This window comes from Caloenas nicobarica, chromosome Z (genome assembly GCF_036013445.1).
Source record: "Caloenas nicobarica isolate bCalNic1 chromosome Z, bCalNic1.hap1, whole genome shotgun sequence".
NCBI lineage: Eukaryota > Metazoa > Chordata > Aves > Columbiformes > Columbidae > Caloenas > Caloenas nicobarica.
In genome coordinates, this window is record NC_088284.1 from 44336118 (window position 1) to 44363064 (window position 26947).

The 26947-nt window shown below is 42.2% G+C and overlaps 1 protein-coding gene across 3 annotated transcripts in view; it reads right to left on the reverse strand.

The window, feature by feature from the left end:
• The window catches only part of NRG1 (neuregulin 1), a 97877-nt gene that overhangs the window by 26623 nt on the left and 44307 nt on the right, over window positions 1–26947 (reverse strand). For all 3 annotated transcript variants that reach the window (XM_065656623.1, XM_065656622.1, XM_065656621.1), the window contains exon 2: window positions 1515–1644. In XM_065656623.1, the coding sequence (XP_065512695.1) occupies window positions 1515–1644 (130 nt within the window). The remainder of the gene's footprint in view (window positions 1–1514; window positions 1645–26947) is intronic.

Genomic DNA, 26947 nt, shown 5'->3' on the forward strand with positions numbered 1-26947 from the left:
AAAATGGGATACTCTGAAACTGTTAAGACAATGTTAATTATTAGCAAGTCTGCTAGATGCTCAGCTCTGATGCCCTGGAGTTTTCTGAGCAGTGTTTGGATACGAAGTTGACGCAGGCAAGTAGGCTCTCATACATGTCCTGGAGAGTCATAGCAAACTGCTCATTTTGTACTGTTGGTGTATAATGATCACGTAAATGTAAAAGAAATCTTTCTCTCTCTCTTGAAAAATAATCCAATACACCAGAGCCCGTAACTTTTCCGTACTCACTTTAGCTAAAAATGATTCTAAAGTCAATGAAATATTAATCACTTTCGGCAACAGAGCAATCTGTGAAAAGCCAAAGAAAAACAAAGCTCATAAAATGCAGGTAACATCCTTCTACTAAAAAAGAAAACTCACAAGTAAAACAGAACATTGTGGGGTTTTGTTTGTTTGTTTGTTTTGGGTTTTGTTCGTTTGTTTGTTTTGTTTTGTTTTTAAGTTAACAACAGAGACACCAGTCAATGCCTTCCTGGCCTAATAAAGGCATCACAGACCTTCATCTAACTCACCCACCAGAGCCATGTTTACAATTAGCGTAATTTCATTTTTCATCCTAGAATACTGAAAATCTATGCAGCTAACAGCAGACTACACTTTTTACTGACCTCTGTCTCTTCTCTCTCTGAAAACCAGCAATATAACCTCAAAAGTGCCCTCTTTCCTCTCAGTCCTGCTAAGTCCCAAGGATGTTTCCCAAGGTTTAAATGCTGAGTTCCTTCTCAAGCCAGAGAGAAGCATTTACTGTGACCAGTTCAGCTCCAGAGGCAAATGCTACCTGATGCACTATCAGGCAGGAGGTGAACTCCAGTGCTGTAGCTACTCATGGATGTTCTCCAACACAATGGACTATTGCAAAAGCTGGATACAGGACAGGCCAGGACTTGCGAAAGGTGCACAAGCACACTCTGAAGCTAACTTCATACTTACATGACTCCTGAATAAAGATCCTCACACAAAATAGTAACCTTCACCAATCACCATGACATTCATTGTTTTTTATGCAATTAAACAGAACAGCAAAAACTGCAGTTGTGAATCCGGTCTCATCAGAAAGGGTTCAGTTACTGCAGCAGACAATAAAAATAACAAGTTTTTCCTGTATAAAGGGTACTTATCCAACGCAGTTATCCATGCACCTTTTTTTATGCTATTTGACGTGTGTTTAGTTTTTAGTATCTGTTTCATTATTTTTAACAGAAGGATCAAGTTCTGTTCCTTCATGCCATGTAAACATCAATGGGCCTTGCTGTGCCAGTATCACAAGGGAAGATTTCCCAGTTAGCCTCTGCTATGGCTCATATATAGAGCACAGAGGTCATTCTTGGTAGGTTATTTTCACTTCCTTAAAAATGAATAAATATCTAACGCCTGAAGTACAGAAGAAGAAATTGTGTTCATGTGCTCTTTTAAAGAAAAAGAATTTCTGGAACCTGGTGGCTCCACCAAAGTAAGCTAATTGCATTTCTTACCTGCACAGGTATCTTGGTGGGTTTGGGAGGTCTTTAACCATGTAACACTCTCCCCCATTTACACAGAAGGCTTTCTGTTTTATGTCACATTTCGTGAGATGACTTGTCCCAGTTGTAGATGTGGAAGTGGCTGGAAAAGACAAGAGTGAAAATATCGATCAGAATGGCTTAGTTTTTCTTCCTGACTGGCAAGTGTACCTGTTTGAGATGGAAGAAGTAAGGGCACGGAAGACCTGGCAAGTCCTCTGAGCTCTGTTGCTATCACAAGAAATAATTACCTGGCTCTGTATTTTGTTCATTGACACAGGGAATGGAGTTTAAATGTGAACCTCAGAGATATGCTGCCACACACTAAGCCTGGGAGGAAGGGAGGATTTCACTAGCTCTGTCCATCGAGTGACATTACATTTCTGCAACAGTCATGTATATTTAATTTAAAAATGTGTAATTTATGTTCAGTTATTTATATTGCATTAATTGCATTCAAGTAATTTTGGCGTGTGAGAGTCATTACAGACCGCTGATATAGCGCCCAACAAAATGATACCTTGGATGAGGTTTCTTCCTGGCATTGCCCTGAAGCAGGTGTTTTTCAGAGGAGCTTAACCTGAGGTCCTGTGCTGATTCCATCCCTTGGGACTGAACCCCTCAGTCCAGCCACTGCCTTCTTCCCAGAGGAGAGAGTGACTGATTGAATGCTGAATGGTTCTTCCCCTGCTCATAAACAAGAGCTGTTGTTGCTCTGGTTTGACTATGTGGGGAGAGAGAGGACAGGGGACTGGAGGCATCATGCCTTCCTGTGCACATACAATTGCCATTCTTGTGTCCACAGGAGTCATCGATCCAGAGGCCCACCTGAAGATGGGCTCATCTGCATGAAGTATTAACAGTTTTGGGCCAACAATGCCACTAGACACCATTAAGTATCTAAGTTGCTATTAAATGGAAGCACCACCGTGCCTGCAGTGTTTCGTGGCTTACTCCCTGCTATGTTTAGGGAATACTGGGGGAAAGCAGGATCATGGTTTGGTTAGCAACTTTTAGGGAGGCTGCCAGGGTAGGATGAGAAATCCCAGATTTAGGATTTGCCCATGCAGTGTCTGTCAAGCAAATTATAGTGCCCTGACCAAAGGGAGCAGTACTGTAGGAGAGACCATGCTCAAGAAGTCCCCACTGCAGTAATTTCTGGTAACTACTAGTGTGAGGTGAATCTACCCAAGGTTGCCCCAAGCTACCTAACAGCAACAGGAATGATGAGGAGGCCATATTACATCCTCAGCTTCTCACGGTGCTCTGTGCCTGCAAACCCCCGCTGTGAGATGAGTTAAGCCCAGGTCAGGCATGTACCTGCTAGGCTACAGCTGCAGACCCAAAATACGATCCCTGGTTGCCCCCTAGTTTGGATAAGTTTTGCTCTAAATTCTGTCAAAATGAGGTATGCATGCTTGAAGTCTGGACAGCAGTCAGTACCCAGCTCAGGAACCATGCCGCTGATGGACTTTGTGACCTCTGGCAAGTAACTCAGGTTATTCATTTAACTTGATTTTGTCTGCCTAAAGCTGAATTGTTTAGTTGTAAGGCACTCTCCACTGCTCACAGAAAGCAGCTCAACTTATCCCCACAATGGGTGGCATAAACATCCCCTCTGATGGTATCTGTCTCCCTACACTGGCTGCAGAGTAAGCTTAAACTCTTGAGAATATGGATCTAATTTTTAAATGGCTAAAACTAGCTGAGTTGACTGTCATCTGTAAATGTGAGGATTTTGTTTAGCCATCTCCAGGCATACAGAAGTAAGAAATTTTGTTATAGTGCTGAACAAATCCCAATATTTTTGTTTCTGAAAGACGGCTTCTACCCTGAGGTGGAACAATGCCTTTATCCACTGACTGATTTCACTGAAGTTGACTAGAAAGCTGCAAGCACCTACAAAAAAGTTGTCTGATATTCAAAGGCTTTTCTAACATGAAGGCACCCAAGGGGCATGTTTACAGTAGGTGATGCGTGATGTTCCACCATTTGCTGCACACATTGAAGCCAAAGAAAAAGTGCTTTTAGCAGATTGGCTACCAACAGATACCAGTTACAAATTTTGAGTTCTTCTTTCAGAGAATAAGGATGAAACAGTCTCTGTCACATTTGATTTTCATGTGTTTCCCATCATTTTCCAAGCAAAACTGCTTTTTTAGCACTCACCACTTGGGAGAAAGGGACACCTTGGCTGGCATCATTTTCAGAGTGGCTTTAGCTATCTTTTTTCAATGAGATATGAGATAATGACTGGGATATTTAAGTTCCACCTTTTACTCCATCAAAATCCCATCTGCTTGTCCAGTTAACATGTGTCATACCCGTTCCTTCCTTTGCCATTAATCATCAGCATGATGGCTTCTTTCTCTTTCTTCCATAATGCCTTGTTTGCATGGAGTGCCCTTCTTCAGCAGGCCACGAAAAGCCTTCCTGTGACCTCTTCCAAAACTCAAGCTGCCTCCTGCTTCTCATTGTTGGCATTGTGTCAAATCTCCCAAGATTCTGATCTTTACTGGGGCCTCTAAGTGCTAATGAAATGCAAACATGGAGTACTACTTCCTCGTAATAACACATGCCTTTCTCTTGGCCCCTCAAAGCATGATTTATAACCTCTCAGACCAGGATAAATTAATGTCCTGTCTAGAGGCAGGAAAAGGGGTCATGTTTTAAGAGTAGTCTGACACTCCTTCAGCTAGCACCAGTTCAAACAGGACTTTGCACCCAATGTTGACAAAAGGCTGGCCAACAGATTGCCATCAGCTCAGTGGTGAAGGGTCACCTATGCTTGATGTCAGTGGGCTGACCACCATCCTTGCCATGAATCTTAGGATGGGGAGATCCGCCTTGTGGAAGAGCCTTTTCTTCTTAACGGGCTTGAAAGGATCCTGGATTATTAGCCACATGAGATGCCTGACATGACAAGATGCAGTATACCAAAACCTAAGATGTGACAAATGTGGGTGAGGGAATCACATCTATACAGTTACGCACATTTTTAAGCCTTTGTGAGTCTTAACTGGTAAACTCTCTATTAAGCTTATCCCTGCTCATAGCCCATCCACCATTGTGTCCTTTCACCTTATTAAAAGATTTCAACCTGCAAGTGAGACAAACACTCTGAGGATGTCCTCGAGCTCAGAAAGCGAATGCATTTATTTGGAAGGGAAAAAGGCAGTGTTCTCTGCAGTGTTTCTTGCAAAAAAGTAATTTTGCTATTCTGCTGGCCAAAGGAATGTTTTAAATAGAATTATGAAGGTAGATACAGTAGCAAGTGGGCTTGTAGCTATCTATAATTGTTTTCATCATCTTGCTTACTGTTTTTTCTTTAGGAAGCAGCTCAAACAAAAGCAGATCACTCTGGAGTTTCAAAGTAACAGTTCTTAGCTGACGTGAGAGAGTGTTGGATAGCAGCAATTGCTCTGAACTGGTTACCAGAGATGGGAATAATCTGTGGCTCTCAGACAAACCTCATTATACAAGCGCTTTACACATATTTGTGAGGAGTGCCTATACCCATGTTTTTGGCATCACATGTTCAAAACTGTTGTATAAATCTTGCGTGAGAATTTTCTCTGCATTACTGATCCACTGGCACTGTAGTCCCAATCTGCCTGAGCTTTGTAACTCCATCAGGTGTCTCAAGTGAGCTGTGATATCAATTTTTCTTTCCAAAGGATGCATAGTTTTTGTGGCATATGACCAGTATTCAGTTTATGCACTGTAAGTCTATTTTGCAAATTAAATACAAGAAACACTAACTATGGTTTTGGATTTCACTTAAAGCCACGTAATGGAAGAAATGTGGTGTCTGGGAGCAGGTGTTCATCAATGCTCATTTCACACAGCCTGTAACTAGCCCCAAAATACTGCCTTTCCATACATCTCTAGCAGACATGGGCTTGGAGGATGTATAGTGGGAGCGACTGGTAGTGGTGAGCTAAAGTTCTTTTCCCCCTGAATGCAGGAACACCACACTTAAAAAAGCAAGTATGGATAGTATGAATGAAGTCCTCACTAATGCAAATATTCACATTGCACTGAAAAACAATGAGATATGCTCACATCTACAGGAACTGCCTAAAGCCATTAACAAGAAGAAAAATAAGAGCTATTGCATCTTACGAAAACTACTCTCTAAAATGTGAATTACTGCTGTAAAACTAACTTAGGATCATTTCATGTCAAGCAGATACAGATTCATGTAATTTGGAGCTTACCTGGGGAATTTCTGACCCTTTTTTCTCCTGACACAGAAAAATGCATTTTGTTTTTCTCTCTTGCTTTCAAAAACCCCTCTGGAGTTCAGTGGCTAGAGCAGGTCCTGTGCAGGTGAGGCAGACTGCTGAGACAAGCCCTAAGTGATCTCTGAGTACAGACTGAGAGGGAAGGGCTTTGCAACCTAAACAGAATAGTATCCATGACTCTTTGAATTGAGTTTCTGCAAAGCTGGTGTAAAATCAGAGGACACGCTCAAAGTTGTGCAAGGTGACTAGGTGGCTTATGACTCAATGGAGACAAAGTCAAGTGGCAGCTGCAGCACAAAGAAAGGTTTGCCATTCTCACTGGAAGGCCACTTGGGGGATGTAAATATGCTGCCTTATTGAACTGCAGGTGGACACCTTTCCCGTCTCCTTTTGTAAACAAAAAGAGTAAATTACTGGGTAGGAACAGAACAAATAATTCTGCTTATCACTGTTTTCTGACACTAAGGCTTGAGCAAAGCTGACTTGCAGCTCACGCCAATGGAAGAGAAAGGGACCTGGATGAAGTGTGGGAGGGAGGGACAGAGAGGCAGAAGGAAGGGGAGACACGAGCACACAAGTGAGCTTTGACTGTGTGCCCCCAGAAGAAAGTCAGCTTTGCTATCTCACATTCCCTTACTTGAAGCTCGTCAATTTATTTAAAAGTACAATCCAATTTCCTCTTGACTTGCTAATGGGCAGTTTAAAGATGTCCAGCCCTTATCTGCAGGGTAGATTGATTTCTCACATAACCCTGGCTGTAGCACTTAATCCCTCTATGTCTCTATTAAACCATCTACATTTTCTTCCCACTGAATACTGAGCCTCTTCAACTCTGACTTCCCTGATGAGCCTGACTTGCAAAGTACTTGTGACTGCAGAAAACCTTGGCGTTTCTGCACTGCACTAATGAGGAAAACTACTGGTTCCAGCATAACTGTGGGCAGCAAAAGCTATAAGGGTACCTTCAAGGAGAACAGAAGCCAAAACCTGAGACCAAATCAAAACTATCCCTTTCTAAACAGACAAGAATTTCCAGTTTAGCAGGTATGTAGAAGGATGTGTTTCATGTCCTTCATACTTAGTGGTTCCAGAACTGAAACTGCACCCCTGTAGCTTTGAACATACCAAAGGTTTAAAAAAACCTGCCAACACCAACAAATAAACCCCAGAGAAAAAAAAATCCCAGATCTCTATAGGAGGCATTTACAACCTATCTCATGGGGCTCCTCAGAATTTTTGACGTTGCTTTGGTGATGTGATATGCTAAACAGGCTGTTCGATCTAGTTAAAAGGTTTTTCAGCCTTTGTCTTCAGAATTAATATGCAGTATAGCAGATTCCTAGGACCATCACAGGAGATCATTTAAGGAGCCTGCTGTTTTGCCAGTAACTGGAATTAAGTGCTAACAAGTTAGTGGAATTACTCTCTGGCCCTAAGACAGTGCTTTCTCAGTTTGGAACTATCTCTATGAAGATCAGGGCCAGCAAGAAGGAAACAGGAAGTCACTGGGTCAGCAAGATAGAAACTTCAGAAAAGATTAAGAGCACATAAACTCTTGCTGAACCAAGGCAGCGTGTCTCTCTTCCCCCTATAACACAGATGCAGTGGCGGTTTCCCCTCATGAATCCAACCTTAGCAAAGCAAAGGAAAGAAAAAAAAAAAAAGAAAAACAAAGGACAGACGCTTCAGCTCACTGCACCACCCGATCACTTCCTCCCTGATAGGCCAACTGACTGACCCACTTGGCAGGCGCGACTGCGAGACCTGTACAGCATCTGGCTCACCACAGAGGGTCAAGAGGTGACACATACTAAAGACAGCTTGACCAGCAACAATTTTTGTTTGCTTCATTTAACTTTGAGATGGGAGAAAAGATGGGCAGAAACACACACATCTCATGGGTTGCTAGAGAGGAAATGCAATTACTGCTTGCAAGCACAAGAGTTTTCAGAAGAAGGAGGGCAACATGGGTTGTGGAAGTCTGCAAGGGTGCATGGAGAGACCTGGCTGAAACAGGGCTTTGGGACAAGACATCCTTCCCCATTGCCATGAAAGATGTTATCTTTCACTTCAAGGTGATGTGATAAGCTTCCGCAAAAGGCCTGCAAAGGACTTCAGAAAGCATTCCCCACCTGGTGAGGGGAGACATGAATGACAAAACACAAGGCAGAGACAGGCTGAAGGGTCCCAAGAGGAAAATTGTGTCTGTGGTGGCAAGGGGCAGTAAAAAAGAAAAGAAAGGAGGTGCAGAGGAAATCTGCATAGACTGAGTCAGTGCAAGAAAAACAGGTCTAAGCCCAGGAATGCTAAACTGACAGCCGGATAAGGAAGTGTCTTTATGATTGAGGGACTCTCAAACAACTTTAAAAGTACCAGGAATGGGTGAGAGGGTCTGAAAACTTACAGGTTTTAGATTAAAGCAGGCAGCAGATGAGTTGAATGCAACTGCCATGACACAGTGAACTTTATCCAATGTGGAGTCCTTTGGTGCAGTGGAGAACATCCCACCATGTGGAGAAGCCTGGCTGGCCAAATAAACTGTAGGAAAGCATTCCTGGCTCACCTTGCTTCAGAGGCTGCACCCTGCTCTTTCCCATACTTGCTGTGCAGCAAGGTAAGGTAAATAACTCATTGGGCTGGACGTTTGTAACAGGGGTAGAGCCCATGCAAAGCAACCTGTAATAACACCCAGTAAGATGCACTCCATCACGGTGGACCTTACTCCTGTGTGTCTCCACAGAGCTCCAAAAGGTCACTTCAGGCTGCTGGGGAAGGACGATCAGTGAGGGTGCAGAGCAGGCCCTCAAAACTATAAAGGGGACTTAAAAGTGGAGGTGAAGCTTCATGAAGCAAGAGCTGCCCAGAGAGTACAGTTCCTCCACCAGCTAGGGGAGCCATTGCATAAACAAGGGAAATCAGCTGTTGGACAGGTGAGAAGCCATCTTCTGCATGTCAGGGCATAGATACCAACTCTAGGAGAACTGATTGCACCAAACCACTGAGCAGGTCAGGTTTTCCTGTGGGTGTCATGACACTGTCTAATCAATGAGAAAGGGGCTATTGCACTGGCTGCAGTTGCATTATAGTCTGGAGAGGTGACTCATGGGACCTAGCTGCCAACCTCCCTCTTCACTGGAGGACGGGAATTAAGCTAGTAAAGTGGAGAACTAATGTAAACAGCATAATTTCTGCATAGAGTAAACAACTGTACTCAACAGTTTTAACTTACAAAAGGCTTTTGATTTTTAAAAAGGGAAAAATAGAATGTTGACGGAACTGAACGGACAAACACATAAAGACTATGAAGATTACGAAGGCAGGTCACTGTCCTTCAAGGAACTGTTCAGAGACAAATCTTCATGCTATCCTAAGGCCCTGCCAGCTGCCCAAATCCAGCTGCAGGTTTGGCTTGGCAGTAAGCTCTCTGAGGCAGCAAGTACAGCTGTGCTTACAGTACCTTCCCTGCCTTGGGATGCAAAATCTGGATTATTTCCCTTCCCCAGTCCATGCCTGATGCTTTCTGTGAAGGTTGTTCATGTGGTTTACCAGTGCTGTAACCCATATTCAATTACTAAAATAAATTATAATGAAAAATCTAACTCTCATTAACTGCAGCTACTTTCAGATCAGGTAGCAGGGCTGTCTTACTGCTCCGGAAAGTTACTGAGGCAGAGGATTTTATTACAAGTTCCACCTGGTACCATAGAGTTTGCCTTGAGGGGTGTGTAATGATACTGACATATATATTTCCTTATCACATTGAGTATTGAAATGCTTCCATCCCATTAAAACACAGTCAGTCAAAATCTGTTCTTGATCCTCTTTCCTCTGAAGGATTTTTGTTATTAGTTCCAAGGATACAATTATACTTCTGTGGATAAGTGCAAAATCTCTTCCCTTCTTTATCATTGTCTGCTTGCAGAGATGTGGGGATAATAAAGACTATTCAGCAGCTTATGAAAGGAAGCACGCAAGCTTTCCATTACACATGATGTTTCATATAAAATCAACATGATAATCCTTGTCAGGAACCCTACTTCAGGAAATTTCAGCAAGAACATACTGAAAACTGAGCATATAAGCACATACAAATTCAAAATAGCACTCAAGTACCTGCTTAATTTATAGTCACATTCATGTCTTTTTTTATTTTGTCTTATAAAAGTTCTTCTGAAACAGAATGGATTTCATCACAGTGCCATAAGTGTTCAGCCTTGTTGAAAGCAAAGCTTGCCCACTGAAATATCCCATGGTAAGTAGGTTTGCAAAATGAAGCTGTGTCTGTGACCTTTCCTTGAATTATTCTAAATGTCCAGTTCTGAATTCCTAGGCATGCATTACTCTGTCTCCTTTTGCATAGTCAGCAGTGAAAAACATTCATGAGTTTATTAATTCCAGAATGAAAGAAGCTTTCATTGATTTTGAAGCACATCTCCAAAGTCATTAAGGGCATGTCCCTTCCCCCTGGCCCCATCCCCAAAGCACAGAAGACTTATCTGTTGCTTTCCCAGTGGTCTTCTGCTTCATGGGGTAGCCATGAGAAGAAGCCATTGGAAACTTGAGGCACGAAAGGGATATGCTGGCCCTGAGGCAATTACAGCTCAATCTCTTTGATGAGCCTGAGGTCCCTGGGTGGTGAAGTAAAGCAGAGTAGCAGAGATTGGCTCTTCCCATGTAACAGTAGCTCTTGTGACATCCTTTGAAAGACTAGTACAAAAATGTACCTCCATTTCTGAATCAAAGATATGGCAATTTCTCTCAGAAAACACAAAGGATTGCTCCCAGGTTGCCAAGTATCTCTATGATAAGAAAGTGTTCCAAGAAAGGACCCCCAATAAGACTGGCAGGTATGAGAGTTAAGTAAAGAATAAGAATCCTTATTGAAGACAGGTTCCTTCCTAATGCACCAAAGCTCGAATCTGTTTGTCAGTTTAGTTTGGTATTTGTATTCCAGAAGAGACTTCCGAGGCAGAGGATTTTTATTTTTTAAAGTTGCTTTACAATTGAAAACAAGTTTTGAAATACAACCAGCAGAAAAGAAGAAAGACATTGTCTCACTGTTAAAACTTATTCCTTACATTTGAAATGGACCATTCCCCTTGGAAAAAGGTATGAGAAAATGTAATACTGAGCTGATGGGTCTCTTATGCAGGCCCTGCAAGAGGATCCAGCCTCCTGGCCTGTTTTGAAAATGCTCAGTGAGACCACAGAGAAAAATCTTCTCTGAGAAGGTGCACAGGGAAATTTTCAGTCTGCTCTCCACCAGCACAGCCATGGGAGCCACCTTTTGAAAAAACACAGGGTTACCACTTCCCTGCTTGGAATTTATCTCTCCAGCGGAGAGTGGTGGAGAGAGACATTATCAGGTGTTTTGTTTACAGCAAGATCCTTTGGACTCTGTAAGCTGTGTCCTTTCATAGAAAACTGTCAAAGCACTTGAAATTCCTATCAAAGAAAGTCATTCTGCCATAAGGGAGCCTTTTCTCATTTCCCTCCCTGATTTTCAGCCTGGACATATGAAACAGTCACTGTTTATAGTGCTGTTTGAAAATAAGTGTGTATGAAAAGATACTTAGGGGAAACACTTGTGTCAGTAAAAAGGCAAACAAGAATGGCCTAGAAAAGACTAGTGGGGCAAACCAGAAAGATTTCAGGTTTCCTAGCCTGAAGTAAGTCTCTTTTGAACTGTGGGCTGTAGTCCTGCTGAAACTGACTCCAACAGGCTTCAAAGGATGGTGTGACATGTCAGGAGCAGCTGCATCAGCAGGCACCAGCTCAGTGTGTCCCCAGTGAAACCTGCCTGTGATGACCGCTGCCTGCCCAGGACTGCTGTGAACTGCTGCGGATGGCAGCTGCAAGTGCAGTGGAGCAAGTATGTACACCCAGAACCAGTCCTGTGCCCCTGCTCTCCTTCCTCTGCCTTCACTCCTGCGACTTCTGCCACCATCTGCATTTAAAAATGTGCAGTACTTCACCTTGGGCTCACTGGCAAAGCTCTGTGGCAAAACATCAGTTTACTGCAAAGGGAATAGGATATTGTCCTTAACTAATATCTGCTATCAACTCAGTTTTGTAAAAATGAATGGTAGTGTATTTGTTGCAATAGGAAGGACTACCTTCCATCTATCAATGGCAGTGTTTGTTCTGGCACTTTATTTTATTTACCTGCTAATCTATTCAGCTGTTATTTCTTCCGTGAAGTTATATTTTAGTGTGCTGATACAGTAACTGTCATTTAATCAGTACTTCTTCTTGAGAAACATCAGAGAGGATTATGCAATAAACATGTCACTGTGCTAGACAGTTTTTAAATGTTTATGAAAAGGTTGGAGTTTTTTCACTTTAAAAGAAGTATATTAGGTTGTTTTTCTAGCCTCTAGAAAAAGTCTGGTAAGAAAAAAGACAACCATGTAGAAAAATAAAATGTGTTCATGTTGAGACTAAATGGCACATTTCCTCTGGCAGTTAATTTCCACAGTCTGGTTATAAATCTGCCACAAATGAGATTTATAATGAAATGCTAACAGATTCCAAGCAATTGCTGTGTTAATGGAGTCACTGTCGTACCCGTGTGTTTGTGCAGAAAGAGAACTGCAACAGGGATGGATCCATAGGAATAAGAAAAGGGTTCAAAAGCCTGAAAAGAATGTGCATCTTTGCTAGAGGCAGTCTCAGAGTGGAGAACATGCAGTTGAAACGAACATCATACTTTAAACAGAAAGCCAAGATTTTTGTCCAGCTAAGGGAGGAGATTTGGCAACAGTGAATGCACAGTCACATGAGGGAACACTTTGGACCAAAAGAAAGAGCCCTGTCTACACGTGGCAGCTGTTCTTCTAATTTAAGCCATTTTTGTGAAGGCAGTGCTATGCTTGGTCCTTGCTCTTCAGCTTAGAAGGGACTCTTTGCTGGTATTTATTATTTCTAGCACAGAAAACAGAGCTAGGATGCTGTTATGTACCAAGATCAAGGAGAACACGAGCCAGAAATGAGAAGAATTCACAGGGTATGTCAAGGGCAAGAAACAGAGGTACACAGAGATGAGGACACAAGAAAACATCAAGAAACTCTTCATGGTGACAGCCAAGATTTTTCTGTAGTTCTTCCACAAAAGAGAATATTCTAAGTAAATAAAGATGTATGGCTTACAGAGAGCCCCTCCGAGCAGGAGGCAACATCTGAAGTGGCTGTTTGAACAACCATTTTATGGTAAGCAGCACCCAATTGCTGCCTGGAGGTGGGAACCTGCGCTTATCTGGTGAACGGGAGGGAAGGGGGATAACCTGTAAGGGGGGTTGGTGTGCAATGAGATGAGAAACCGCTGAAGGGAGGCAGAAGGAAACCACTGGAAAAGCCTGATGAGGTGGAGGTCCTAGGTGTGTGGGTAAGAGCAGAAAGCTGCGCTCTAGTTGTGTTAGGCACAAGGAGCCCTCCAGACACAGAAAGCCAAGGTGGGCATCCACCGAGCCTACACCTTTTTAACCTCTTCATTTCAAAGCACCACATGGGGTGAAAGGATCACCTTTCTCCTGTAGACTGGGCCTAAACTTTTGGGTTCATTGCAGAAAACTGCTAGTGCATGTGGTATCCTACCAATAACCTTATAAGTATTCCATTTGCTCCAAATACTTTTGAGTTCCTTTGTATCAAAATGAAAGCGCATTTTCATTAATCAATCTTTTAGAGGGTTTGTTTTTCCATCTTTTTTCAGTCTACAAACTGAATTGTTATGGTTTCTCAACTGCTACATCCATTTTATGGTTCCGTAGGGGGTACATTCAAGCAAAAATCTGTGCTAATGAGAACCTTGAGTGTCAAATATGCCATTGCCTCCTGCAGGTGACCAAGCCAAGTGCCATCCACCACCCCACAGCAGAGACCCTAGGGATTGTCCTCATCGTACTGCTCATCTGATAGCCCTATTTTCTGGGTTTCAGTCAGTAATTTAACAAAGTCCAAAAGACAACCCAGCAGTCAGAAGAGAGTTGTACACACCAGCCCAGTGAAGCTAGGTGTGGTTTCCACCCAAACCAGAATGTGCTCCATATGCCACAGTTCTTGGGCAGATGTATCAATCTTTTCCATGATTGTTCCAGGATTAGGAACAAAGAAATTCCTGAAGTTCCCCAGGACAGGGCAGCAACTTAGCACAAACTGGTGAAAGGGATGGCTACCAAGTGCACAGGACCTACATTTTAGATGAATACTTGACAGGGGCAGTTGTGGAGCTGTCCTGAAGATGTAGGCTTAGCATTTATTTATTTAAAAATACTGCCTTGAAGTATGAACAAGAAGATTGAAAGTCTAAGACATTTAAAAACGCCGAGTCAAGCCTTCAAAATCCTGAGATCAGTTTAAGAGAACAGCAGGATATAGAAAAAATTCACTCATTTTTTTAATTGTTTTGTTGCTTTTCAGCCTTTGAGCCTATCTTGTATTGCAACCCAAAAAGTTAGGCTTTCCCTTTTCCCTTTCAAGTGAAAGCAAAAATGTAGCTTGAAGAAAGAAACTAAATGTTGCAAGGATCCTGCCTACTATGTGTGCTGGTAGCACTGCAACAACATTTTACCATAGCCTGAGGAACAAGGCAATCCACTGCAAAACTGCATGTAAATACTGGTTTCAAACAATCGTTGGCTGCTATACCGAAAGTGAACTGCAAAGAGCAAATTATCAGCCTGGGAGGTGATGAGGGATTTAGTAACAACCCATTTTTTTGACTCTTAGGAATATTGAGACAAGGTTGAGCTTTTTCACAGGACGAAAGTAGTCGCTGGCTGATTTTTGCCAGTGCTGAGGTGTTCGTGGGGGAAAGGACTTGGATGCCAGCCTGGTACACATAATGGCATCGTGGCTGTGACCAGGTTAGCATTGCATCTCTGTGCTGCCAGAACTGCTTCTGTTGGCATGAGGATCCACTGAAAACTGCGCGGGCTGCTTGGGGGCAAAATAGGTGCCTCTGTGCTTTCCGCTGTCTAGCCTCCATTGCAGCCTCCCTTACCAATTTGCACCTCCAGAAACTCCAGAAGGTTCTGGTGCAAATACCCTGGTGAATATAAAGTAAGAACAGGAATTTCAGCCTAAATTCATCCTGCCTTTCACAGGATGCATTTCCTCACTGGAAAATACTTAAGGTCAATGAAGACGAGACAAAGTCTGAGTATCTCAGGAAAAAAGAGAACGATTTTTTCTTTCTTCAGGGTATTCTCTTACAGTTGAGCAAAGCTGACTTCATGTCTTTTTCAAATTTCCTGTTGAATCAGAGGCCAATGTCAGCTCTCTGCCTTATTTAACCTTGGTCAGCAGGACACAATACCTAAATGACAGTGCTGTGGCAGACACTGTTGTCTTCCTCCATTTACCTAACATGGCTTGTTTTGTTCCACCAAAGCCACATATTTTGTTACCAGCAGCAGCACTATCATGACAGCAATGAAAGCCCTGTGTTGGTAGTATGCCAGTGGTAAGCTAAGCTACAGTGCCTGTGCAATGTTTTACTGTCCCAGTACTATAGAGATGACCCCTGGGTGCCATTAACTTCTGTGGCCTTTATGGAGCTCACAGAGTGAGATGAAATTGCATTTCACTGTGCAAAAGAGTCTGCTTTAAGACAAAAGGGCAAACAGGCCAGGAGGATTTGTCTGCCAGAGTCACTTGCCTGAAATGAGAAACTGATCCCACTGACGGAGTGCGAGTGGGTCCTTCTCCTCTCTGACATTTTTGCACAATTTATCTGCTTTTATTTATATGCACCAATGAAGAGTGGTCCTTTGAGAACAGTTTTCTTTAATGCTTCTAAGGCTAAGAGCAGCTGTTCGGATTAAATAGTTTGGGACACTGCTTGCATGAAAATGAGTGAATTTGAGAATTTAGATAAAAATTTTCTTTTTTAGCCAGGGATGAAAACAAAGATTAGCTTAAAATCTTCACATGTGGGGAAAAATAAAAGTCCAAATCAGTGGATGGTAGCTTTGATTAAAGAGTTTACCAATGGAAAATGACTTAACAGATAATAAAATCAAACTAACACAAAATATACGTACTTAACTTCTAGCAGTAAGTCTTTTCTTATTGTTTTGGTCTGTTATTTTTGGGTAGTCTTTCAGAAATTTGCTGTGGAATAGGATCTTCTCTTCATTACTCATGCTGAGCAGAAAAAAAATTGGTATCAAAGGGATACCCATTAACATATGGAGCTAGAAAAAATAAAATGAAAAATTCTTTCATGCATTTTGCAAAGCTAGAAACAAGTTCAAGAAGCCTGATGAACATATTAAACAATTTTATGCTTCCAAAAGCATGAGGAAAATTTTTCACTACCTAAGTTTTATTTCTTAACTAGTAATCAAAAGCAGTTAAGAAGAATGTTTAATATGTTTAGAAGGATTTAAAAGTAAACAAATTGAAAGAAAAAGTGCATCGACATTTAGAATATATTTCCCTACATCCTTGGAAAAGAATGGGAAGTCTGACAGTCATAGTTTTCCTGCAAGGAAACAATCAGAGAATCATTTTGGTTGGAAAAGGCCTTTAAAATCATCAAGTCCAACAGTCACTGTCTTAATTTAATTTATCATTTTGCTCTAAATTGTGATGAAATACATTACATGAAAATTGGTAAAAAAGAAAAAAGTAAAGCTTTGAACTAAATAATTATCAAAATCTTTCACGTATATAGTCAACACATACATATCTTGTCTGGTGCATATCTGCTGCATATCTGCTGCATATCTATCAGACTGGTGCGGTATATGCTGTTTGTGCCATGGACATCCATTAGGGGAGTAGAAAACTACCTATGTCTGAAAAGTAATGATACTAATTTTTCAAGAAATTCTACTACAAGTTCTTCCTTTCTACTTTTCAGACAGACTAGACTCACCCTGCCTTGAAGCTGCCTTGAATTATGGAGTCCAAAAATGGACCCAAAAATTAGCACCGTCTTTCTAAAATCAGAGTTTAAATGGCATGGTATGAACTCCTAGTGGAATTACTCTGGGTCTGTATTCTTGTAGCTGAGATCAGTGGCCCAAAGTCAATGTTAGACGCATTTTACAAAATAGTGAGAAAAGAATGCCATTCATTGCCTCTCATATTTCACACATATTCTGTGTGATCTGATGACGTGTATCCCATTGGAAAAATAAATGGGAGAGGTATTTTTTTGAATTAAAATGGGAAAAATCTTTGAATTAAAATGGGAAAAAGCGAGTTTCAGGGATTTAATCTCTGACCTGAAGTTTGCCAACTAGAGTCTTTCCAGAGGCTGAAAAAGAATTACGGCTGCCTAAAATGATACTTCCCCTGACTTGGTGCAGTGCTGAAGTTCTAGCCTGGCTCTCACAGTTGTAACAGTGGACCTACAGAGCACACTATTTGCCCCTTTCTGTTTTCAGATCCTTTCACCCTCCTTCTGACAGTTTATTTCAGGCAGTGCCAGACCAGCAGTCCAGGCTGTCTGTCTGAGTCTTTGTTTCTTGTTACATCTTCACTCTAATGCTCCCCACAGCCCTCCTGCTTCATCAGTTGAAGCCATTTCAGTTTCTTCTGACTACCTTACTTACATGCCTTTACAGAACTCTCCCTGCAAGAGGAAAGGACAACAGCAATATTTTGGGGCTCCAGAAGCACCAGACCTTGACAAACGATGCCCTGCTCTCCTGAAGGCTAGTAAGGCATATGGCAGCAGATGACATGCTGGGCTAGCAAAGACGCAACTTGCCTGCAGCCAACTTGAACAGGGCTGTCCTCTTTCCTTACCTCCAGGTATGAGTTTGTCTGGAGGGCAGGAGAAGTGTGTAATCTTGTAGACTAAGAGAGGCTGGGGGTGGTTCTTGTGTGGGAGCAGGCTCAACACAGTAACCAGACCCATCAGTAATTGCATCCTCTGCATATTCTGGTGTGCCTGGCTCCTCTCCTAGACTGACTACTGTCTGGAGACACATCTGGTTATATCTTGATACAGAATATGCCCTTGATGTTAAGTAGAGGGTCAGAAAGAAAAGCCTCAGCTCAGCTACTTAGTCTGACAAAAAAGAGCTTTTAAAGTGTTTTTGAAGTGGTCTGTTTTCCTAGGACTTCAGCAGCCTATTTATTATACAGAGCTTATTGCTTTGGATTTGAAATTGGAGATTCAGCTTTCCTGTGGGTTTCTTTCCCCTAGCCCTTAACTAGGCCTTTCTGCATGTTCAGTAGAGAGTAAATTAGGAGCAAGTGACTGGCACATTAAGAGAGGAAATTACCAAGCAATACAGGGGATGAAAAGAGAGGCAATTATCTGAGCTGATTCCAGCCAATGAGGTAAGATAGCTGAAGAAAGAACCCCTCTTTCTTAGTCTGTTAAATAATAAAGTTAATTAACCTTTGGGCTTCAACTTTATGCAAAAGCTAGCCCAGACAGCCTGCTTAAAGCAATACCTTGATGCAATGTGCACATATACCACTCCCAAGGTGTACGAGGCAAGTCCACTGAGACAGTGGGCTTGGGTCTCAATCTCACAGGCTCTCAAATGCCTTGAAAAGCCCTGCCTGGAGTCACACATTGGCGAATAGCTCTGGAGGAGCTCAGATCTCCCAGTCCTGCTGTATTCAGTCAGCAGAGCTATGGGAGCATCCTCTGACTGCAGTAATACCAGCCCTGCTCACCTAGGACAGAAACTTTCTGGACACGCCAATCCTTCCTGTCTCTCCTGCAAAAGCCCACCCAGGTCAATGCTCTATTTCATGCTTTGCTCCAGCAATGCTACAGCTACCTGTGGAACTGACTTAACTGCCCAATCAAATTATGTGCTGGTTCAGCCTGTGCTTTAACACAGGCAGCCTACATGTTGAAGCCTAGTAATACTGCTTCAGTCTCTTCCTTTATGATACTTTTTTTTTTGAGAAGATTGTATTTTTTCTTTTCCAAAAATCTTTCCAACATACAGTAAAAGTAATACTTAGGGCAAACAGCATCGATGCAGATCATGATTGTCAGCCATGAACATATTATAGTGACCTCAGAGGAGGTGGGATTTCAAAGACTCAAGTCAAAAGAATCAAGGGAAATTCTGGAGTTGGTGGTATGTCTTCTGGCAATGGTGTGTTGCACAAGGAAGAGAGTTCAAGGTAAATTAAATACTCCAAGAGATTGTTCACTCATAAAGTTAAATAAAAGATACTTATTCACGTAACAAAGAAGGAATAAGTAGAAGATATATCCCTGGCCATTTACAGCATGTCCATTATTCTGAGGAGCATGTTCAGTCATTAATCTTACAACCAGTATGTAAAATATACTGCAGTGCTCTACATACTTATGTTCTGAAGGGTCAGCAAACCCTGAAAAGAAAAAAACATGTATAGGAAACAAAAAAGTGCTTATGGATCCCAGGACTTACTGATCTTTAGATCCTTCGCATATGACTGTTACTTTTGTACCATGGAAAGCTTAAACCAAAATGCTTGGTCTCCTGCCTACTAAATATAACAACTGCAAAACTTTTATTAAAATGAAAGATTGCATTTCCAAGTGGGCATTTAACCATATGAAATCACATGTCACATGCAATTCCCAATTACCTGCTCATGAGTCTGGATCAATCCCATCATTCCTCAATATCACTACACTACCACAAAAAAACCAGTATGGCAAGATTTCATAGCTGATGTAAATCTTCCAGAATTCAGTGTTGCCCTTGACTCTGGCTGTACTTAAATATTTCTTCTATTAAACCATGATGTCATACAGTACATATTTCATAGGTGCTGAGTATGAGCAGCCTTCACTGAAACCGAAGGGACTGGCAGGTGTTTATTACTTCTGCTACATTTTTTTGAGAGATTCATGCACAACAGAGATCTCTTGCAGTTGTAGGAGTAGGTGGCAGTTTTCAGTGAAAGACTAGTGATTTATGAGATGGATGGCACATTGTCAAAGGCTTACAGGCCCTTGATGTCAAGCATTGGTTTTGGGTATATGAGCTGATAATTAATTTGGACAACTGAGCATTTGAATACCCAACTGGACGAGCTGAGACTGCCTCTATCAGCCCTTTATATTATAATAAAAATCAGGCTGCATTAGAAGTTGCAATGAGAAGCATCTTAACAGCTCTTCTGTTTTCTTTCTCTTATTCTTCTGACTTCCATGCAGCTTCAGCTCACTGTGGTAACACTAAAGGTGTATGGATGTATAGAGACTGGGAATACTTTATAGATACAGCACATCCAGACTCTCTGAAACACTGGAAAAAGGAGCCTTTTCTAAGGTTCCTATGAGGATCCAACGGCTTATGCTGAGATTGCTATGAGGATTTCTTCCTCCAACATGTTAATGTGCCCACAAAAATCCCTCCTTGTAACTGCATGCACATGTTTCAGATTAGATCAAATCTAGGCTTGATGTCCTCTGCTGCAGAAAGCACATGGGCGTGTGCTGTCTTTGAAGGTACTGCAGTTTGAAGGAAAGGAGGAATTTTTCCTGCCATATGCAACAGATGTGATACTGCCAAAGCCAGAGGAAAAAGTGACAGGGAGGAGACAAGCAGATGAAACTTCATCTTTCTTCCACCTGCCTTCTTATTTTATATGCCTTGAGGCACTGAACAAATATGGACAAGGTTTTGGTGGAAAGGAAATTCAAATAGAGCAAAACCCTATTCCTTCACACACATCCACTGCTGGCCCCAGGCCCTGCTGGGAGGAAATCAGGCTTTTGACAAAGCTCTGGAGCCTTCTTCCTCCTCCTTCTTCTCCTCTTACTGATCTGTTTCTCCAGCCTTGCCAGACATCTCAACCCAACTGACAAAGACCTCAGAAGAAGACTCACACAGGAGATACCCTCTCTGACCATGGGCTCATTTGCATAAATGGCTAAGGCCCCTCATCAGGAGCAAGAGAGAAAGGACAGCCCGTTCCTGCATGCTCCATGATAGACCTTTGTGCAAGGATGCTGCCACAGAAACACCTATGCACCTGCACCTGAAACTACTTCTTTGAACATGGGCCAACAGGCAGAGCAGCAACAGATGGCTCCGATAGATAAGGTCTATACAATGAAGGACTAGTGGCACTCTAGCATCTCTCCACACACCCCTAAAATCACATTCCAGGTACATCGCCACCCGCTACAAGGAATGCTGAAACCAACTGTCTTCTTCATTAGCGTGCTGGGATTTAAGGTTGAATAAACACAAGCCCTTCTGCCCTTTCGCCTCTGTAAGAGGCATTGGCTCTTAGCATAGTGAGTGTGTGTGAGAGATGGTGGTTCTTAACACATGGTGTAAGTGTGGAAGGCTGAGATATTGTGAATAATATTGTCTGCATGGTAAGAGGAGAGTGGAGTAATTGAAAGCAAACTCCAGTCCGCTCTCTGGAAGCCAAGGGATGTTCTTCAGCAGTGATGCAGAGATACATCTGCCACAACCTGGACCGAGTTACCAGCTCAGCCCATGTGCTAGCTGAGTCTTGCTGCTCACCCCTAGCCACATTGTTCCTGCCCCTATACTTTGGTTATGCAGTCACAAGGTGGAGAGCTGGAAATGGAGGAAGGCAGGTCCATGAGGCTCAAGCATCACTTGGCAGTAAAAGATGGACCTAGGAGAAAGGCCTGTATGAAGGACTGGTGCTACATCTGCTGTCGTTACTCACCTCTGCAGCATCCCTCTCTTGTTCAGTGGGTCGCCCTGCAAGTTTCAGAAGACAAACACAGAACCAATTGGAGCTAGAAGGTCCTCCTGCCTGTGTGTTATGGGACCAAAGGCAAAAGAGATCTGCACTATTGTATTGCATTCCTCTCTGTCTTGAAGTGGCTGCGTGGCTGCCATTGAAAAGCTGCCATTTTTGCCTGATGATGCTGTTGAGTGCCCTGAAGGACCCCAGCAAACTCAGTTTCTGATAACCAGATAGATTAGCCAGAGACTTCACCCACTCCTCAGCTGAAGCATTTCCTTCTGCTGACCACTCTCATCTGCATTGTTTCCTAGATTGAGTCAGGGCAATCACCTTCTTCACCAGACCATCGTCTTGGCCTGTATTCCTGTTTTGGTGCCAGATTTGAAGTTGGCCAGATACTGCCACTTGTACCAGTACCACACAAACAGTTCCAAGAAGAAAATCAGGGTCTCTGATGCTTTCCACTGAGAAGTTCTAGTGCATTCCTGACAATCCCATGCACAGAAATCTAACCCAATGAAACATCTTTCCTGTTTCGGCCTAATGATTTCCTGTGGCAACAAGCTCCACAGTTTAACTAAATGCAATATGAAGTGAGATTGCCTTTGATCAGCTTTTTTAATCAGCTCTTTAGCTCATCAAGCAGTGGGACTAAGCACATCCTTGTTTTTGTACCAGTGGGCAAAGAGAGCAGAACCTCCTCTCTACCCTCTCACAGTCATTTTTAAAATCATCCAGCCTCTCCATTAAGTCCCCCAAATCTTTTAGGTCCAGTCACCTCACACAAGAAAAACCCTGAGAGTTTTTTCAGGCTGTCTGCTATTCCTTTGACACTTTGCTGTATCCCTTTCTACTCTGCTATTCTGTCTGAAATGAAGCAGCAGGCAGTACTCTAGACATCTACTATCGGGTGCTCGAGCACAATAGTGTATGCAGAAGAGCTATTCATTTGAATTTTAAACTCCCTAAATTACTGACCTACAGCTGTGCTAAGGTAATGGTGGAATAAGCTTTCTCTGTTTCAGAAATATCTGGAATGCACGTGACAACCTACCCCTAAGGTCCTTACAACCAAAAGTGACTGGACAGATAAAAGAAAACGGTGATATATCTGAGGATAGACAGAGGATCAGTAGCAGAGGCAGGGAAAATGCTTGGTTGTCTTGGGCAAAGGCCAGGACTGTCAGTGAGCAGCTTTGTTCTGGCTTTCCCTCTGTGAAACGGACAGTTGGGCTATTTACACCTATGTCCTATGTCATCTCAAATGATCTAGCAAAGTGGGAAGGGAAACGTCACAAAAAACTTTAGGAACAGGTCTGTTTCCTATACTCTGTTTTCCTGCATTCAGGGGCCTACCTTTCCCACTGTCCCCTAAGAGGCTCATTTCTTCCTTTTTTCCCCCCGTTTCATGTATTATTTGCCAGTTCTGTTTAATATGAATCATGAGAAATAACTCCACGAGCTCTGCTCTAACAGATCTGCACAGATAGGGTCACCCAAGAGAATGAAATTTGACTGACCTAGTTGTAGCCAAAGTTTAACTTTCAAGAAGGAAATACGCGATGCCTTTGATCCAAAGGTTTCAAGGAGGAAAACAGGACAAAATCAAAGATAAAAGTCAGTCAGTTATCCACAGTATATTTTTCAGGTTAGAGGGGAAGGAGGAAACAGGGAGCTCTTAATTCACATTCCTCATTCCACTGGTCTCAGGGGTTGTTTGAGCCTTACAGCTGGTCTGATTTATAAATAGCTATATCTCTTGCTTTTTATTTCTTGTCTGTTTGTCATTTTCTTATTGGCACATCGGGTCCAAGAACGGCCACTATACAGGGAACTATTGCATATGCTTTAATGAGCTTTCTCATTGAAGTGACAATTTTCGAGTAACCAGTCCATCTCCTACTGGAGCTTTCTATTCTGTCAGAGGTGGTGCTGAGCACTGCCCACAGTGAAGTTTTCCAAACTGATTAGTGCCTCTTTTGCTGGCTCCTTAGAGCAAGCTCTCTGCTAAGAGGTTCAACCAAGAGCTGAGATTGCATCATGGGTGCTGGGCACATCCAAGAAACTGACCTTTGATGCAAATAGGGAAGTTTTGAGGCTGCCTAGGTCTGCTGCCACATTGCTGCTTGTAATGCTGGGAAAAAAGGCTGTCTCACAGGAAAGAAACATGCTAGTTTGGGTTGGACAAGATGCAGAAAAGAGGAGAAGGCAGAGAGGCAGGACAGATGGACAGAGAGAAGGCAGTTATGCTACTCTCTGAGGGCTTTTTTCTGCCCCAGAAATATAGAATTGAACCCAAGTTTTGGGTGACAGGAGTTGTTCTGTTAAGAACTTTTTTTTTTTTTTTTTTTTAATGCATGCCTATTCATTAGAAAAATATGTGTCTGAACAATTGGTTGAACTCTACCTTTTCTTTTGGGCCAGTCTCCTTTTTGCCTGTCTCCATAATTTCTCCCAATTCTTCTTTTCCCCTCTCCCTGTCCTCCCCATCCCATTGCTGCAGTTTTAGCCTCCCTGTACATCCAAAACATGGGAAACCCTTCCATTCCTCTCCACTGGGAGCAAATGCTGACAAGTGCCCTGGTACAAACACACTTCTTTCACAGGGGCTGCAGCTCTGTTGACATTTTTCTGGAAGGTCCTCGGAGAAATCTAGTCTTGGCAAAACCCCTGCTGTGTTAGCAGAACTGACACACCTCCTGTACTGCACAGCAAGTTCCATTGAGATTACTTTAAAAATTAAAAAGTAGCATTAAAAATAGAAAAGGTTTTTGACTGGCCCCAGTGTTACAGAGGAAGATGATGTGGCCTCTCAGATTCATATTGATGTTCAGACATAAAGATGTGTGTGGTTAAGTCTTGCTGAACTCAGTAGATTGCATCAATATGTGAGGCTAGATATTAGGTTTCCTGCTTTTCAGTGGGGATGGGCTAACCTCTGGGTTTTTGCTCACAGGATTTGAAATGAGAAGACTTGTTCTGCTTTCTCGAAACTTTTGCTTTGTTTCTATTTTAATTCTGAATTTGTATTTAAGTAAAGAAAATTTATTTTGCCAGACTGAGTCTGGCTCAGGTCTCAGTCACCCAGTGCCCCCTCTCTGACAGTGGCCAGCACCACATGCTTCAGAGGAAGGTGCAATATACTCTGCTAATGCTCAGTTATGGAATAAGGAGGCCTAAGGGAAAATTTCTTCCTAAGCCCTGTTAGCTAGAGCTTGGCTTCTGTCCTGATGCCCAATGACTCGTATTCCTTCCAAAATCTCTTGTTTATTTTTAAGTATTAACCAGTATGACTCTGGCTAATTTTGCTCTTCATATTATGCCTAATCCTCTTTTGAGCAGACAAGCAGTCTTTGGCTTCAGATATATTCTTTGGCATAGGCTTATAGGTAGTTGTGTATTGTTTGAAAAAGAATTTCCTTCTATCAGTTTTCACTTTTTTTGTCTTAAGAAAAAAAATTTTGCTATTTTATCCCTCCCTCCCCTTTTCGTGTTTTCCTCACAAATAGATATCCAGCCCAGAGCTGGGGCAGAAGGAAGAGACATATACTATTGATGTAGGTTGTGAAAACAACCCAAAGACAGGTGAATGGGTTGGAAGGCACTACCTAGCCAAACCCAAGCACTCTGCACTGTGATGTGCCAGCCCCATAAAAGTAGAACTTCTGTAAATAGCTTTTAGAGTTGTAGATGTGCAACAAAAAAATCAAGGTTGTGGGGTTTTTTTAAACTGTTTATTTTATCAAGTTCTAATTTAAGATATTTTAGTTAATCAATTTAAAAAAATTATTTATTTATTTATCTATCTATTTATTTATACCATATATGAAGTCCTTTGTTGCAGATCAGGGCCAGAATTTGCCTTTAGGGCCAGAATTGGCAAATGCAAGGGTAAAATTTGCTATTAGTTGCCAGCCTGCATTCCTCCTTATTCACTAGAGATACTTACCCGGAAAGGAGACAGATGGCAGTACCAGTGACATACTTCCTTGGAGATTTTCCAATCAGGAAACTTCCTTAAATTAAAAGCTGAGCTTTCTGAGAAGCCAAATAGAAAAGTCTGCATAAGTGACTTACGACTTGTTCTTGCAAGGTTCTTCACATCTCTTAGTATATGATAAGTGAAAATTTATTACTTGGCAACATTGCTTGTCACCATGAAGGTTCTCTGCTGAAGGAGCAACACTGCCAGGTTATCAGAGGCAGCCAGCCACTGAGATGGTTGGAGGCTGAATGGGTTCCACTGCCTCAGTTGAGCTATAAAGATCCATGACCCAAAGACATGAGTTTACATTTACTCCAAGGATGCATGTGTCATGGTTGACGCTGCAGCCATAGAAGATTGCTCCTCATGCTCTTTGTAGCATTCACTCCATCTTTTGACTTAAAACAGTCAGTGTTGCAGTACACTTAAAATATGCTTTGGTCTCCGTTCTCATAATTGGATGTGTCACAGCCTATACTTCATAGGGGTTATCTTCTTTTTTAGAAGATTCTAGAAAAAATAGATTTCAGTCTTGCAACCACATTAATCACTAACAAAGCAAGCTGTTTAACTAATCAAAATCTAGGTCTTACAACTGATTCATTTTAATGAACCAATTTTGGTGCCATTGTGGGCATATTGGGCCACTCCATCACTGTCACCTACTGAAGAGGAGGAAGTGAAACTGCTTCATTTTCAGTAACTTCTTATTTAAAGGCACAGTAAAAGTGGCATGGCAGTTTCATTCATGGATGGCCACTGCTCAGGGAATCTGAGCAAGCCAGCTGAACAGAAAGTGGATGCAATTGCTGGGTGAGGCATTCTAACTCATGAATGTGATCTTGGAAGGTCTGGTAGGTCACTCAAGCTGAGGTACAGGCAAGGTACTGTGCTGATCTCAAGATTACGACAGTACCTCAAAGAAAAAGATGCTCAGCAAATTACTACTGAAACAACTCAGTTAAAGACTGCATGTAAACAGTACATACAGGATAACTGTGAGCTCACCACACTGCACTTTTGCTTTGCAGTTGCCCTGCATACTTAGGCGTTGTCTTGTGTCAAAGAACCAATGCCTCACAGCCTTAATTGCTCTCACAATAAAGTCTTTGCTCAAGATGTCTGGAGTCATGGTGCCATGACAACAGGCTGTGAGAGCATAAACAGGTATATGACCTCACTGGGAGACTGGGTGAAAAAGCGGCAGATATTTTTCCAGTAGTGGGTGTTACTAAGTAGTAAAAATGAAAAACAACACAAACATAAGTAAAAGGAAAGGCAGTGAACAAGACAGGTCTTGTACAGGTCCTTATTCATAGCTAAGGGCAGCCATAAATTGTAGTAAAAAAAGCATGCCTTCCACACAACTGTCCTTTCTCAAATGGTGTGTGTGAGAAATAAAGAGCTCTCCTTAAAAAGCCTGTAGAACTGCCTGCATTTCGGATCCTGTACAGCTGTAATGCTTTCTTGCAATCTTATTTTTACTTTAGTACTGGCATGCAAGAGGACATTGGTCCTCA